This window comes from Mirounga angustirostris, unplaced genomic scaffold (assembly GCF_029215605.1).
Source record: "Mirounga angustirostris isolate CCGP_5_RB_7025 unplaced genomic scaffold, mMirAng1.0.hap1 SCAF_9, whole genome shotgun sequence".
In the NCBI taxonomy this organism is placed as follows: domain Eukaryota; kingdom Metazoa; phylum Chordata; class Mammalia; order Carnivora; family Phocidae; genus Mirounga; species Mirounga angustirostris.
In genome coordinates, this window is record NW_026991717.1 from 3,309,218 (window position 1) to 3,326,504 (window position 17,287).

Sequence of the window (17,287 nt, forward strand, 5' to 3'; positions counted from 1 at the left end):
CTTATCAAAAAGAGAAGAGAAATGACCCAAATCAACAAAATCATGAATGAAAGAGGAGAGAGCACAACCAACACCAAAGAAATACAAACAATTATAAGAACATATTATGAGCAACTCTATGCCAGCAAATTAGATAACCTGGAAGAGATGGATGCATTCCTACAGATGTATCAACTACCAAAACTGAACCAGGAAGAAATAGAAAACCTGAACAGACCTATAGCCACTAAGGAAATTGAAGCAGTCATCAAAAATCTCCCAAAAAACAAAAGCCCAGGGCCAGATGGCTTCCCAGGGGAATTCTACCAAACATTTCAAGAAGAATTAATACCTATTCTTCTGAAACTGTTCCAAAAAATAGAAATGGAAGGAAAACTTCCAAACTTGTTTTATGAGGCCAGCATTACCTTGATCCCAAAACCAGACAAAGACCCCATCAAAAAGGAGAATTACAGACCAATATCCCTGATGAACATGGATGCAAAAATTCTCACCAAAATACTAGCCAATAGGATCCAACAGTACATTAAAAGGATTATTCACCACGACCAAGTGGGATTTATCCCTGGGCTGCAAGGTTGGTTCAACATCTGCAAATCAATCAATGTGATACAATACATTAACAAAAGAAAGAACAAGAATCATATGATCCTCTCAATAGATGCAGAAAAAGCTTTTGACAAAGTACAGCATCCTTTCTTGATCAAAACTCTTCAGAGTATAGGGATCGAGGGTACATACCTCAATATCATAAAAGCCATTGATGAAAAACCTACAGCAAATATTATTCTCAATGGGGAAAAACTGAAAGCTTCCCCCTAAGGTCAGGAACGCGGCAGGGATGTCCACTATCACCACTGCTATTCAACATAGTATTGGAAGTCCTAGCCACAGCAATCAGACAACAAAAAGAAATCAAAGGCATCCAAATTGGCAAAGAAGAAGTCAAACTCTCACTCTGCAGATGATATGATACTTTATGTGAAAAACCCCCAAAGACTCCACCCCAAAACTGCTAGAACTCATACAGGAATTCAGTCAAGTGGCAGGATATAAAATCAATGCACAGAAGTCAGTGGCATTCCTATACACCAACAACAAGACAGAAGAAAGAGAAATTAAGGAGTCCATCCCATTTACAATTGCACCCAAAACCATAAGATACCTAGGAATAAATCTAACCAAAGAGACAAAGGATCTGTACTCAGAAAACTAGAAAATACTCATGAAAGAAATTGAGGAAGACACAAAGAAATGGAAAAACGTTCCATGCTCATGGATTGGAAGAACAAATATTGTGAAGATGTCTATGTTACCTAGAGCAATCTACACATTCAATGCAATCCCCATCAAAATACCATCCACTTTTTTCAAAGAAATGGAACAAATAATCCTAAAATTTGTATGGAACCAGAAAAGACCCCGCACAGCCAGAGGAATATTGAAAAAGAAAAGCAAAGCCGGCGGCATCACAATTCCGGACTTCAAGTTCTATTACAAAGCTGTCATCATCAAGACAGCATGGTACTGGCACAAAAACAGACACATAGATCAATGGAACAGAAGAGAGAGCCCAGAAATGGACCCTCAACTCTATGGTCAACTAATCTTCGACAAAGCAGGAAAGAATGTCCAATGGAACAAAGACAGTCTCTTCAACAAATGGTGTTGGGAAAATTGGATAGCCACATGCAGAAGAATGAAACTGGACCATTTCCTTACACCACACACAAAAATAGACTCCAAATGGTTGAAAGACCTCAATGTGAGACAGGAGTCCATCAAAATCCTAAAGGAGAACACAGGCAGCAACCTCTTTGACCTCAGCCAAAGCAACTTCTTCCTAGAAACATCGCCAAAGGCAAGGGAAGCAAGGGCAAAAATGAACTCTTGGGACTTCATCAAGATAAAAAGCTTTTGCAAAGCAAAGGAAACAGTCAACAAAACCAAAAGACAACCGACAGAATGGGAGAAGATATTTGCAAATGACATATCAGATAAAGGGCTAGTATCCAAAATCTATAAAGAACTCATCAAACTCAACACCCAAAGAACAAAGAATCCAATCAAGAAATGGGCAGAAGACATGAACAGACATTTTTCCAAAGAAGACATCCAAATGGCCAACAGACACATGAAAAAGTGCTCAACATCGCTCGGCATCAGCGAAATCCAATTCAAAACCTCCATGAGATACCACCTCACACCAGTCAGAATCGCTAAAATTAACAAGTCAGGAAATGACAGATGTTGGCGGGGATGCGGAGAAAGGGGAACCCTCCTACACTGTTGGTGGGAATGCAAGCTGGTGCAGCCACTCTGGAAAACAGTACGGACGTTCCTCAAAAAGTTGAAAATAGAGCTACCATATGATCCAGCAATTGCACTACTGGGTATTTACCCCAAAGATACAAAAGTAGGGATCCGAAGGGCTACGTGCACCCCGATGTTTATAGCAGCAATGTCCACTAGAGCCAAACTGTGGAAAGAGCCAAGATGTCCATCGACAGATGAATGGATAAAGAAGAGGTGGTATATATATACAATGGACTATTATGCAGCCATCAAAAGGAATGAGATCTTGCCATTTGCAACGACGTGGATGGAACTGGAGGGTATTATGTTGAGTGAAATAAGTCAAACAGAGAAAGACATGTATCATATCACCTCACTGATATGAGGAATTCTTAATCGCAGGAAACAAACTGAGTGCTGTTGGAGTGGGGGGTGGGGTGGGAGGGATGGGGTGACTGGGTGATGGACACTGGGGAGGGTATGTGCTTTGGTAAGCGCTGTGAATTGTGCAAGACTGTTGAATCTCAGATCTGTACCTCTGAAACAAATAATGCAATATATGTTAAGGAAAAAAAAAAGAATAAGAAGAAGGTAGCGGGAGGGGAAGAATGAAGCGGGGGAAATCGGAGGGGTAGACGAACCATGAGAGACGACAGACTCTGAAAAACAAACTGAGGGTTCTAGAGGGGAGGGGGGTGGGAGGATGGGTTAGCCTGGTGGTGGGTATTGAGGAGGGCACATTCTGCATGGAGCACTGGGTGTTGTGCACAAACAATGAATCATGGAACACTTCATCTAAAATTAATGATGTAATGTATGGGGATTAACATAAGAATAAAATAAAAAAATAAAAATAAATTAAAAAAAAATAAAAAAAAAAAGCTAATGGTCAAGTTGGTCAGTGAAGATACAGGAGAGAAGAAACTCAGCAGGAGCCAAGTCCCGAGCACACGTCTGTCAGTAGCCCTGAGGACCAGCCAAGACCCCAGCCCGGGAGAAGAAGGAAGAAGTGTAGCGCTAGCTCTGTCCACGGTTACAGTTCTGCTCGGAGAAATGACAGAAGGCAAAGAAACTGAGGCCCTTGGAGGGACTGGCAGTGAGATGACCGATCTGGGCTGTCAGAGACGGGCAGTGAATGGAGGATGCGGACGGGGCTCAAGGAGCTGGAGAACTTGAGGAAGTCCAAGAATGGGAACTTCACACCACAGGTGAGAGAGCAGGAGGATCGAAGACTGGGGAAGCGAGTATTCCAACCTGAAATGTCAAAGATGGGCAGTTCCAGAAGATGCTAACAACCAGAAAGGAGCCGTGACAGCGAGTGGGTGAAGAAGTGGAGATCTACACACTGCCGCTATTGAGAGGCCACGCTGTCGGGGGGTTCATTGTCAGGAATGGTAAAACCTACCTTGGCAGATCTGGGTAAAAAGGAAAACGACGAGTCAGGTGCTAAGATCACTAATGAGTCTGCACCATCCTCAGGAGCTGACAAGGACAGGAAAGAGGAGAACAGTTAGACTGTATGAATCTCAAAAGAGAGGGGAGTTTTAAAACAAGGCTGGAAGAATGAAGCTTTGAACCAGACGCAGGGAATGAAGAGAATGGCAACCCCATGTCTTAACCCAGAGACGGATGGAGCAGGGAAGAATGAGTCCAAGGAGAGCAGTGTCCTGGGAAAACAGCCAGGCCGGCAGCGGAGGAGAGAACATCAACAAAAAGACGTTGAGGATGGAGAGATGCTTGTTTACCTTGGAACCTTTGCAAAGTACGTTTTGGGAAGGAAGGGAATAGCAGGAGGTTGAGGGAGGGGTGTTAACATCACAGAGGAACATGGGGAAGAGACGGGTAGGGAGGCTCCCAACCTGGGCGGTGACCAAGGACAGCAGGGATGCAGGCAATGCTGGCTGTAAGACGTCTCTAAGCAGCCCCAGCAATCCCTCGTGGACAGGAGAGGCACACTTCAGGAGCCATCAGCCATGGTCTGGACTGACCGACCTCCAAGAGACTCCTGGTCCAAGTGAACAAGCTGGAAACGGAATCATCTGGTTCCCAGGACCACTGCCGCTTGCTAACCCCTCTCTCCTTGGGAAAGTTTCTGAAACTCCCTGAACTCCACTCTGTATGTATGTAAAATGAGGGTAGTATCCATCTCACAGTGTTGCTGTGAAGAATACCCATGAAATCATGTATATGAGGCACTCGGCTTAGAATGAAACCATCATGCACCCATTTTCTTACATCCAGCATCAACAGAATGCTTCACAGAATACATTATCTTAAGAGAAAGAAGTCTGACCTTCAGTCAAACAAGGGACAGACGATGGAACCACCCCCCCCCCGACTCCTAGCCTTAGTCCTATAAGTAGGACAATAATTGGGACCATGGGTTACTGTTCACACTTCCAGAAGGAAAAGGAAGCTACTGCATCTCAGTAAGAAAGGCTTTCCGGCACATGCTGGCCTGGTGTGAATGTGGGTGGCACGACTCGGTCTCCCACTGGCCCCGTCTTTGCAGATTAAGACCAGAGAGCCTGCAGAGAGCCTGTCCTTGGCCTCCAAGCAACACGCAGTTGCCTCGTGAATGAACGCGGAGTGTCTCCCTGAACCAGGCTGTTAGCTGGCCTGGGAGCCTCACATTACAAACCGGAAGCCTCTAAGTTAAAGCCCGCCACAATTTTTCCATGGGTGGGGGGGGGGTTCACAAATTTGTAAAGAAGCTGCCAATAGCTTAAAAATTGGAAGATTTTATCAAAAGCTCAATGCCAACTCTTCTTGAAAAAGCAGATTCCCACAGAGCATCAGTCCGTTGGAGCAGAACGGCATCTGCCCCCACCTGGGGGTCTTAGGGGGGTACTTCAGGGGTGGGTACAATTAATTCACTTTCTGCCTGCCTTGCTCAGGTAGAGGTTATCGATACCAACATCATGTCAAGAACTAATAATATACGATTTAATAGTCACATATGACTGGTGCTGTAAGAAGTAGTTAATGAGGGCGCCTGGGTGGCTCAGGTGGTTAAGCGACTGCCTTCGGCTCAGGTCATGATCCTGGAGTCCCGGGATCGAGTCCCACATCGGGCTCCCTGCTCGGCGGGGAGCCTGCTTCGCCCTCTGACCCTCCCCCCTCTCATGCTCTCTCTCTCTATCTCATTCTCTCTCTCAAATAAATAAATAAAATCTTTAAAAAAAAAAAAAAAAAGAAGTAGTTAATGATCTGGGGGAAAATTCAGTTAGACACTTACCTCACAGCTCGTGTGCATGCGCACGCACACACGTAAAATTATGGCTGGATTAGATGCAAAAACTGAAAACATAATGTGGTAAAACTAGGGGTGATTCTTATTTCATTCTTGTGTTTTACTGCATATTCTATAATATGTTGAATTTTCTACAACACATACAAATTTGTAAATGTATTTAGAATTTTTAAAAAGATGAATTAGAATGAACATTTCAGAAGTTCTGCAAAAGTAATATTCATTCACAGGTATAAAGATTGGCTACACAGCAGAAATGGCAGCAATATGCCGAGACTATTCGAAGAATGCTCTATGAATTTCAAATTCTTTGACCCATTTAAAGACATTTCTCTCATCTTGATCTGAATTCTGGGCTAAAGGATTCAAAGGAATTACATACCCTGAGGATTTTTTTTATAGAATGTACAATGTATAGTATTTCCTAACTCTTGAAATGACTAGATAAATGGATGGTATCCCTGTGGGAAGGACAAAGAGAGGTAAGAAACAGGGAAATAACAAGGTTTAACAATATGGTCCCAACATTTGTAGCAAATTTGGGTCACAAATGTAAAGATGAGAGGCTCCATTTTCTCAAGGAAGAACCAGGTCCCTGGAAAATGCGAAGTATCACCTTCTACAACATAACTGGGTTCTCCACACCATTTCAATACCATACCTGGGTTTTGTAAGCATGTTTACTTTAAACGAGGAAAATGCCCTCCCTTTTAATCCAAATAAGGATTTGAAAAAATTTTTGAAAGCCAGTTAAATCAAGAGTCAGAACCAGAACAGACTAAATTAACATTGAGTGCAGAGATTCTTAACGAAGAGGTTATTTGGAAGGGGGCAGGAAGGAGGGGAAGACACGGGGAGATAAAAATCACCTGTGGAGTTTCTTCAACCAACAGGTTTCCCTTCTCCCGGAGGGGGTCCCCTTCAGACCGTCCCACCTTCACAGCAGGAATACCCTCTTGCCGAGTCAGTGCTGAGATATAGATAAGAATGTTGTCTTATCTTGGAGGCGTTCGGACAGCATGTCCTCACTCAACACCTCCAACTTCTATCCCCATTTTGTACGTAGGGAAAAGAAGACTCTGCACCAATCGTCAGGTGTAGCAACTGGCTACGCCCAAGCCCCCTCTATGCTCACAAAGAGACACATTTGATCCTCTATGACTCCACTCCAATCACCACTCAACACACTAGGAGGTGACCGTCCAACCCAAGGGTGGCCAATCCATAGGTGCAACCTCTGCCAGGGCCCAGCATAAAAAGATAAGCTAGGCCACATCTTGCTCCTGAGAATGTGTGATTAGAAACACAAGACAAAGCAGCAGTAAGCAATGGAAATAGGGTGGAAAAAACAGAAGTTGAGATGAGAGGTCAGGGCAAAGTGAGTTTATGAAGATGGGGACACTAAGAGTAAGCAAAAGCTACGAAAGAGAGAAAAGACTTACAGGGTAACAGAGGCAAAGACAGAGAATGAGACCCAGGGATGATAAAAGTGGAGTTCCAGAAAGATCCATTAACTTGTACTAATGGTCTCTAGGGCCACCTTGGGTCCAGAATCAACATCCGGCTCCAATTTCTATGAGATGTCACTCGATGTTGCTGTTTTTTTGGTTTTCATGAATACTGTCTCCAATATCGTGATACTCATTATCTTTCAATAAGCCATCCCACCCCAGCACAAGCGAGCTAAAGTCTTGGTTCTGTGCAGTCAAGAAAGCGTATCTAAAACAATGAGTGCAAGATGCCCAAGGTCAGGGGTCAACAAAGCAGAGGTTAGACCATTCAACCCCCCAGGGTCCTATAGCCATTCTACTACACCACCATGCCAGGGAGACAAGTGAATTGGAATGGGTGTTATGTGATATAAAGTAAACCTTAATAAAATGGTTAAAAAGGGGATGGCAGAACTGGAGACCAAATTCAGAGGCAACAACTAAAACTGACATCTAGAGGAATCGTCAAATAAAAACAGACTAACGAGTGTGGAGAGGAAGGCACAAATCTCTTGAAGTCTATAAAAAATAAGGGGAGATGGTAAATAAACTGACCCATGCCACACGAGGACATACCCTTTAAAATGAGAGGTAGTTTTAAAAAGATAAGGCATTACTTTAAATATGAAACATTAGGAATTCACTGAGAATACCTAAGAGCTTCAAAATTGGTTTAGTACAAAAATATATATATATATTTTTTTTTTTAAAGATTTTATTTATTTGACCGAGAGAGACACAGCAAGAGAGGGAACACAAGCAGGGGGAGTGGGAGAGGGAGAAGCAGGCTCCCCGCAGAGCAGGGAACCCGATGCGGGACTCGATCCCAGGACCCTGGGATCATGACCTGAGCTGAAGGCAGTCGCTTAACCAACTGAGCCACCCAGGCGCCCCTAGTACAAAAATATTTTGCAGACTGACGTCAAAGAGAATAGAGCTGTGCCTCAGGCAGAAGGCCCCCTGGTGCCAGGGCCGGACACAGGGCACTGGGAAAGATGAGCCACAGATCAGTCGCGTAGGGAAATGAAATACATCTCTATTATTTTCTTCTAATTATAAAAAGGCACATTTTGTGTAAAGTTTCCAAAGAGTACAAAAATAAATATTTTAGAAAATGTAAGTTTCACATAACTCAGCCCCTGGAGATAACTGGTGTTAAGGTTTTAGTGTGCATCCTTCCAGACATCTGTCTACACACGTAATATTTTATTACCAAAACACACTCTTACCGTGCAAGTATTTATTCTGCGACTTGCTTTTTGCCTCAACGTATTTTTCCTATATTATCACATAGAGATCCAACAGGTGTTCGTATGCTTATCACGGGAAGGAAGTATCAGTGTACTTGACCATTTTCCAAAGACAGACATAAAGGTTGTTGGCATTTTTTTAACTAATACAAACTTTTTGGTGAACATCACTGAATATATATCTCACATACTTGTAATACTATTTCTGTCACGTAAATTCCTGTAAGTATTACCATGAAAATGACATCCTGATTTGGGGAAAGCAAGCTGTAATGATCATGGCAACCCAATTAAGAAAGATGCTAAATCCAACATTGGGGCCTTAGGACAGAATAAGGATCCAGCCAGGAATTGGAACACTAAGGCTGAGCCAGCAAAGTCCTGAGACTCTTGACCATCCTTGTGAAGAAATCCATACAATCGCCTGGGTGGATGGTAGGCAGGTGTGAACTGCCTGTTCTTCTGCCCTCAAGCCAGTCAGAGGTCCCCATCTGCATCCAAGTCTGGACAGCCTGTCTCTGACAACAGATCATCTGGAGGCCAGAATGAAATGTGTGGAATATAAAGCAAAGAAACTGAGGCAGACAATTAATTCAGAAAGAGAAAGAAGGACACTGAAGATACAAAACTATTTTTCTTTAAAACACAGATTTACCTTTTGCATAATGTAGTGAAATGGCACTGGATTTCATAGTGATCCCTCGAACCTGTTCATCTTCTCTGCTGTCCATGTACCTTAACTGTAAAAATGCAACAAAAGCATCCTTACTTCCCAATGAATTAAAATGTCAACATTAAAATGGACTGAGTTGGACTTTTGCTTTAAACACATAATTTTTAAACTAAAAGCCCTCTGTATTTGTTACAAGTGGGGAAGGTCTGGAGAACTTTCTGAACGTATTCCAATACCGCACACCCTCTCAGAGTGCTGCTCACTCACATGTGGGCCGTGAATGACTGGGTACTCCGTGAACAAGTCACAGAAAGTAGCGTGCGGAGGAATCCCTTCTGCACATCCAGAACAGAGCCTGTCTTTCCCTACTCCTAGGCTGTTTGACAAAGTCCCAGCAAAGATTGAAACAGGTGCCTAGAATCATGAGGAGCCTTCACTCCTTTCCGCAAATCAGCAGATTTTACACACGTTTTTTAAAAAAAAGAATGGTATGGTGGAAAATATTTCTAACGTGACCAGTTAGCTGACGGCTTTCATCAGTGTTAATGCCACAAACAAGGGCCCACACCTCAATCTCTGGGCTCCGCAGCACATCAACACTGACTGAGCCACCACTCCTCTGCACCCCCCCGGGCCTGCGCGCCTCACTAACTTCCTTCCCTCCTCTCCAGGACCGCCGTCGCTTGCCCTGCCGTACCTCTCTCCACTTTGTCTCCTTTGAAAAATTCTTCACCTTTACATTGACTCACTTCTTTCACTCAAATGTTTCAGGAATAACTTATTGACATGGGACTGCCACATTGACTCATCCCGCATCAACTTAATCTGCTGACAGCCTTCCATTCCCGCAGCTCTGGCAAAACCAAACTCCTAAAAGCTACAGTGACCTCTGGCCAAACACAATCATCCTTTCTAACCTTCCGTCTTCCTGATTTCAGTGTGGCATCAGACAGACATAGCTCCTGACCCTTGTGTGCGGGTGTGGACACACGCACTTGTGAGATTCTTCCAGGAGTCCGCAATCTCCTAGCTCCCTTCCTAGCTCTCCTGAGATGGTACTGCTGGTTCCCCTTCACCTCTTTGACCTCTGAGGCCTTCCTCCAAAGTCTTCGTCCCTGGTCATTCTTCTACACGTGTTTTTAAGCACTGAGTTGATACAAAACATATATATAGCAAAAAGAATAATACAGTGAACACCTGTGTGTGTGCCATCCTATTTAAGAAAGAAAAAGATTTATGTTACTTTTGACGTCCTCCTGTGGCCCTGGCTCAGAGGTAACTGCTATCCTAAATTTTACCTTGTTCATTCACTTGCTTTCTTTATAAGTTTTAAAAATGAGTGTACCACTAAGCAATATATCATTTAGAGTTGCAGGTTTTAGGCCCTATACCAATGGAATCATACTCTACATACATACATATGCACACACATACATGTATGGTACCGTCACTTTGTCTCTGCTCAATATCATATTCCTGAGATTTGTCCATATTGATGGGCAGACATAGTCATCATTCACTCATTTCCATTACTGTAGGATTCCACTACACAAAGCCACCACACCTTATTCATCCATGCTGTTTGTGATGGGACAGGTGGATGGATTTTAGTTTTTTAAACTATCATTGAGCTATCATTAACAGATGAATGTCTGTCTCTTGGCAGACTACCTAGAAGTGGAATTTCTGGGATATTAAATGCGCACATCTTCAACATTACTAGCTATTTCCACATTGTTTTCTGAAGAGACTGAACTGTTCCACACTTTAAAGAGTGAATCAGAGCCTCTCCTGCCAGACCTCAGCAACACCTGAAGTGGTCAGGCTATTTTTCAAATCAGATGGATGATAATACTTTTCTAATTTACATCTCTCCAATTATCAGTGGGGTTGAGTAACCTTCTATGAGTTTACCCTGAGGTGTTTTTTTTTTTTTTTAAGATTTTTTATTTATTTATTTGAGAGAGAAAGAATGAGAGATAGAGAGCATGAGAGGGAGGAGGGTCAGAGGAAGAAGCAGACTCCCTGCTGAGCAGGGAGCCCGATGTGGGACGCGATCCTGGGACTCCAGGATCATGACCTGAGCTGAAGGCAGTCGCTTAACCAACTGAGCCACCCAGGCACCCCGTACCCTGAGTTTCTTGTTCAAGATGTTTGTCCATCTTTTTAATGGTTGTGTTATAGATTTATTCTGTTTTGGATAAGAGTTATTTATAATCGCTGAATATTAGACCTTAGTCCATTATGTGTCATTATTTCCCCCAGTTACCAGGTTTGTCTTTTAACTTTCTTTATGGTGTCTCCTGAAAAATAGATGTTCTTAGTTTTAATGTAGTTGAGTTGATTAAACTTACATAATTGTATGTACTTCTTTGTTTTATATAAGAAATCTTCTCTTAAGGTCATAAAAGTATCGTCCTGTATTATTTTCTACAAATTTTATAATTGTGCCTCTCACATATAAGTATTTTAATTACATGCTACTGATTTTTGTGTGCTGTGTTGGGTAGAGGCCCAATTTTATTTATTTTCCACATAGATAACCAACTGTCCGAGGACAACGCATAGAGAGGCTCATCTTTTCCCTACAGATCAGAAATGCCACCTCTGTGATAAATCAGGATCCCTGTTTCTAGGCCTGCTATTCTGGGCCACCGGTCAATTTTATCCCTCAGCCAACTGCAAACCACAAGCTATCGTAGATTCATAGTAAGTCCTGCTATCCGGTAAGACACATTGCACAACCTACTCTTCTTCAGACATGTCTTTACAGACAAGTCATTACTGGCCCTTTGTTCTGCATGGTTTTAGAATCAGCATATCAAATTCAAATTTTAAAAAACTTGAAATTTTTTACAAGAACTGCTTACAGGTCAACATGAAAGAAAACTGTCATTTTAAAAATACTGAGTCCAGCAATCTGTGAGCATGGTCTAGCTCTCCATGTATTTACGTTTTCCCCAATATCTCACAGGGACATTTTTTATGCTATGTAAGTGCTATATTTTCTGCTTATTGTTCATGTATACTCTTTTCAATGACTTTTGTATCCTGAAGGCTGCTAAATTCTTATTAATATCCTAACAATTTATCTGTATACTCTTCTGCGTTTTCTACAAAGTCATACCACCCTTTCTGAAACTCCTATTTTTCTTTTTCGCTTTATGGTTGCGGCAGAACCTCCAGGGCAGTGACAACAGAAGCGGGGAACACAATGAGCAGAAGGGGGAAGGAGCTGCCCTTGCCTTATTCCTGAATATAAATGCAAAAATGTCAACCATGCATCATTAAGGGGGCAGGATTTTTTGCAAATACTCCATATCACAGTGCAGAAATTCCCTTCTACGTCTACTTCGCTAAGAGGTTTTAACAAAAAGGAGGCTGAATTCTGTTTTCTGCATCTACTGAAATGATCATGACATTCCTACCTTTAATCTGTTAACATGGTGAAATGACATATTGAACCAATCTTAAATTCTTTGTGATAAACTCTATTTAGCTATGAAAAACTAGCGCTTTATACAATTCCAGATTCTGCTTCTTAATAATGGCTATAACTTTTGCATCTCCCATCACATGGCTGTTATGGGATTGTCCCATCCTGTATTATTACTCTCGCCCACTTCGGGAATCAAGGTGGGGGGCTGGAGAGTACTCCCTGCTTCCTCCCCGCTGTGTTCTGGAATGGATGAGCAAAACTGAGAACATCTGTTCCCTGAATGTGTGCTAGAACGAGAGAGTTAAACCATCTGGAACTTGTGGAAAGATTTCTGCCAACAAATTCCATTTCTGGAATGACTATTTTCTCTTTCTTCCTGACCCCACCGTGGTGGGTCCCAGCTCTCCATCTCTAAGCCTGTTGCTGGGCTGCTGCCCATCTTGTCCCACTCCCACCTTTCCCATCCCTGCAGCACTTTCTTTCCTAGCAGGCTGCACTTCTCCTCCTTGCCTTTCTTCTTGATCAATTTTGCTAGATATTTATCACTCATGTTAAAAGATGACCAGAAATTGTCTGTATTGCTAATATTTTTTAACAGACTATCTTTCTAGAGAAATTTTAAGTTCAAAGAACAACTGATGGGTGAGTACAGAGGCTCTCAAACACCACCCCCAACACAGTCACACGCAGTTTCCCTATTATTCACACCTTGTGTTAGTGCAAGCACGGTACACATTACACTTAATGAACCCCTATCAACGCATCTTCATGAACTGAAGTCCCTAGTTCACGTTAGGGCTCACTCTTTACATGTGTAATGACCTGTGTCCACCTTTACTGTATCACAGGTGTTGTTTATAACAATCTTTTCCAAGAACTGACTTCAGCTTCATTGATCTTTTTTATAAAATATTTGTTTTCTACTTCGCTAACATGTGCTTTATTATTTCCATCTACTTACTTTAGGGCTATTGCACTTTTCAAACTCCTCAGGTAGAGGAAACACAAGCGGTTCCTTATCTCGCTCAGTCTGGTTTCCTCAGTCCCTCTGCGTGGCACCTCAGGCCAGTCCTCATGCCACCTGCCTCCAATGTCCGAGTCTGACACCAGTCTCCTACAGCTACTTTCCTATTCATTTCTGCTTCTCTACCTCCTCTCCTCTCAGTTCCCAGTTACCTGACAAATTCTGATTATGTCCTAAATTCATTAAGGGAAGGGACATCTCCATTTCTCTAATGCCAGTAACTTATTCCACACCCTTTCACTCAGAGCTGGAAACAAACATGTCTTTAACTTCATTTCCTAAAACACTGTTTTCCATCATGACACTCAAGACTTCGGAAGCCCTCCTTTGGTACTCAAAGTTAGCCTTCAAGTTCTTCTATAATCCAATACCTTCTCTCCACCAACGCGTTTTCCTCTCCCAGTAGTCTCTAGGCAAATGTTCCACTCAAATCAAGCACAACACACAAATTAACCTTGATCCCCATTATCCATCTTATCCCCCCACCTGACGGTTTCTCCACCTTCTCTTCAAACCACATAACTCATCCCCATGAAGAGTCTCGTCCTCTGTGGAATGTTCCACAATTGTGCCAGGCTATCACTGGACTTGTTGCAAAAACTCATTTTTGCATTTATAACATATTCATATAAAGCAATGTAAAAATAGCTTTTTCTCAACACCTATTTTATTTTGCTAACTAGATAAGCAGCTTCTTAGACACATAAACTGTACTTCACACTCTTTCAGGATCTCTAAGAACACATGACATTGTAGACAGCTAATACTTACTGAAAGGCAACAAGTATTCATCAAATAGAACAACTTACCTTACCCGCCAGGCGGCTGGAGATGACCCCATTGCTAGACAGAAGACAGTCAGTCAGAGTAGTTTTTCCTGTTAAAATAACAATTTTAATTCAAATCTATTTTTTTTCTAGACAGGAAGGGAGATGTACCGCACCAACAGAGTTAACTTCTGACTATGAGAACTGGTTTTGCAAAGATTTCCTACTTACCTATACAGAGTGAAGCAAGACCTAATGAGCATTTAGACTTCTGAACAGAATATCATCTGGAAGGACACAGACTCTACTGCTCAAAGTGCTGTAATTTATATTTCCACCCCGAGGGATCTCATCACCCTCACCCGAAAAGTTGTCAAGTGACTTTTTCCCCCCCAGGGTAGTTTTGTTTTGTTTTTTGTTTTTTGTTTTTTTAAACAGAGGCATCACGTATAGAGTCAAATGCAGACTCCTAGGTGATGAGATAAACCAACATGCCAATCAAAAGACGGAACATCTGATAAACGATACGTAGTTAGTAAAATCTGTTCTACAAGAATTTGACCTAGTTCATCATAATTATTAATCATCTGATATCCATAATAGTGACCATGCTATTAGCTTACACTCTTGATAGCTTAGAATGACAAAAAGATAGCAAAGCACTCATTTTTGTCTCTGAATGGCATACTGGGTAAAACACCACCAAAAAAGCAGAATATAATCTTCTGCCATATTTCCTCACGTACAGCCTTGGCTGGTATTTGCCAGTTAAACTGTCTTAAGAAAATGCTTACTTAGCAAAGAAATTCAGGAAATCTACCCTTAGCTCCTACTGTGAGGGCATCAGCTATACTGCAGCTACTCCCAAAGTTACCTAGAATCCAAACATAAAGCTAGGGAGCTACTATGTAATAAAAAAGTCTTTGTAGACTCAAGTACACACAGTTTCATACAAGGTTTTATGAAGTCTACACAATCTGAAGTGGCAGATAACTTTGTTTAAAGAGTGCTGCTTATATGGTTACTGCAGCTGGGCTCAAGTAGCAAAAGGAGGGTCTTTTCTTTAAGACCAACAAGTCCTAGAACACTCTGGGAACTGCAGCAAAGCCATGGAATCTGTAATAGTACAAACCAGAAAGCAATCATGGGAGCACTGAAGAGCTTTAATAATGTGTTGTCCGCTTGGCATGGACATCTTGTGCGTCCGCTCAATCCTAGGGCGACACTTCCCTACGATCCAGTGGAGTAGAACTCATTATCAGTACAGCAAGCATGTACCCCCTGGAGTGTTAAGTGCCCAGAAAGCACTATCTTTCTGCACTGGGGCTGCATCCCTAGGACCAGACACCATGTGATTTAATTCACAAAGCAAAAGAAGAAATACTTTTGAAAACCTCATGTCCTCAAAATGTGAGCAGTCGTTATAAAAACTCAAGGGGGGCAGAGGGTCAGTGCTGGATCTGTACATACCACTCCCTCTCAGCCGGCTTCACCGACACAGCGATTTACCACTTCTCCTCCTCGCAGTTCCCACACCACTGCCCTCAGCTACTACCTCAGTGGCAACAGCCACCTCACTAACCTCTCACCTGCCTTTCAGTGCACATGACCACATCCACCAGACTAACCTTTCTAACGTGCTGATTTCAACAGCCCTGCTTTGTTTTGCTCTCCAGTGGCTCCCTACTACCTCATAATAAATATTAATGATCATCCTCACAATAAAGCGTGTACTGGCCAAGGGCTTCTCACTGTCACCCCGATCCACGCTCAGTGGGGAGTCTACATGAGATTCCCTCTCTCCCTCTGCCCCTCCCCTTGCTCCGCACTCGCTCGCTCGAGCTCTCTCTCAAATAAATAAATCAATCAATAAAATCTTAAAAAGATAATAAAATTGGAAACAGTGATATACACTATATAGAGGAATGCTAATCACTAGGTAGCCGTGCTCATTTCAAATGCTTTATGGTGAGCGTCTCTAACATTCAACTTCTAAAGACGTACTTGCTTCTTAGCAAGCATCAGTCTCAACTGTCCACAGCTTGGCTTTGCTGACAAATGTGGAGACACACCCCCTTAATTACTGAAAATAACCCATTTAGAAAGGATTCTTACCATGGTCAACGTGAGCCAAAACGCAGATGTTCCTGATGTTGGCAGTGTTCTTCTGCAGGTGAATCATCTTATCCAAACTACTGAGCACCATGGTCCCTTCCTTCCTGCGACTAAAAATTAGGCATGTGTCACACGTGGCACGCGCGCTGCAGATCAGGGCCTCACATTTTTCCCCCTGTAACGCGGGGAGCTGACAGGCCCTGTCGGGTCCCTTAAGCTAAGAACCCAGTGAACGTCTGCGGAAGGGGACACACCCACCCAGGCCCAAGTCCAGTCTGAGCAGTGGGGCAGCCACCGCAGCACGCCGGTATCAGGCAGCTCGCTCACCCTCCGGGCCTGGACGGCCGCGAGGCTTCCCGCAGCTCGCCGCGGCGGGACCACCAGTAACTGCCACCGGACAGGCCTTCCCGGGCAACTGTCCCCGCGTAAGAAGGGCCGTCTGCAGGACGCAGGGAAGACGCTGACACCTCTCCCTTCCGCTGCTCGGTCCTTCCCCACTCCCCTCGCGCCGGCATTCTCGCTCGCGCTCACTCAGACCAAAGTCCCGGCTCCACCACCGCCCACCGCGGATGAAGTTTCTCCCGTGTTTCGGCTCACACGCTCCCCAACCAGGCAGGTGCACTGCGGCGCTTTGCAGAGGAAGGAAAGCACCCGCTGCGCAGCCCCTTCCCCTCCCCGGGGCCCCGCATTCGCCGTCTCCAGGACGCAGGCGGCGGTGCGCGGCCCCCAGGTGGACCCGACGGCCCGGGCGGCGGCCGCTCCCAGCCCGGGCTCGCCGCGGCTCCTCCGGCCCGCCGGCGACCCGAGCCCCCGCCGCCGCCCGGAGCGGACCCGCACTCACCGGCCGGGCCGCCCCGCCTGCCCAGCTCAGGCCCGCTCGGCCCCGCTCGGCCCCGCTCAGCCCCTCGCCGGGCCGCACCGCACGCGTCGCAGGCGCCCACTGCCCAGCGCTCCCTGACGCGCGCGCGCCGGGGGGCGGGG

The 17,287-nt window shown here is 44.0% G+C and overlaps 1 protein-coding gene across 10 annotated transcripts in view; it reads right to left on the reverse strand.

Annotated features, from left to right (window-relative positions):
• The window catches only part of EFL1 (elongation factor like GTPase 1), a 139,000-nt gene extending 121,715 nt beyond the window's left edge, over window positions 1–17,285 (reverse strand). For 9 of the 10 annotated variants that reach the window (XR_010404799.1, XR_010404801.1, XR_010404800.1 and 6 more), the window contains exons 1-4: window positions 17,148–17,285; window positions 16,307–16,416; window positions 14,234–14,301; window positions 8,944–9,028 (exon numbers count right to left, since the gene is read on the reverse strand). Coding sequence is in view for 7 of the 10 variants with exons in the window: in XM_064569794.1 (XP_064425864.1) it covers window positions 8,944–9,028; window positions 14,234–14,301; window positions 16,307–16,397 (244 nt within the window). In the remaining 3 variants the exon portion in view is untranslated. Of the gene's footprint in view, window positions 1–8,943; window positions 9,029–14,233; window positions 14,302–16,306; window positions 16,417–16,633; window positions 16,746–17,147 lie in introns of all 10 variants that reach the window. The other variant, XM_064569793.1, reaches the window with a different exon arrangement.
• Between the last annotated feature and the right edge of the window lie 2 nt (window positions 17,286–17,287).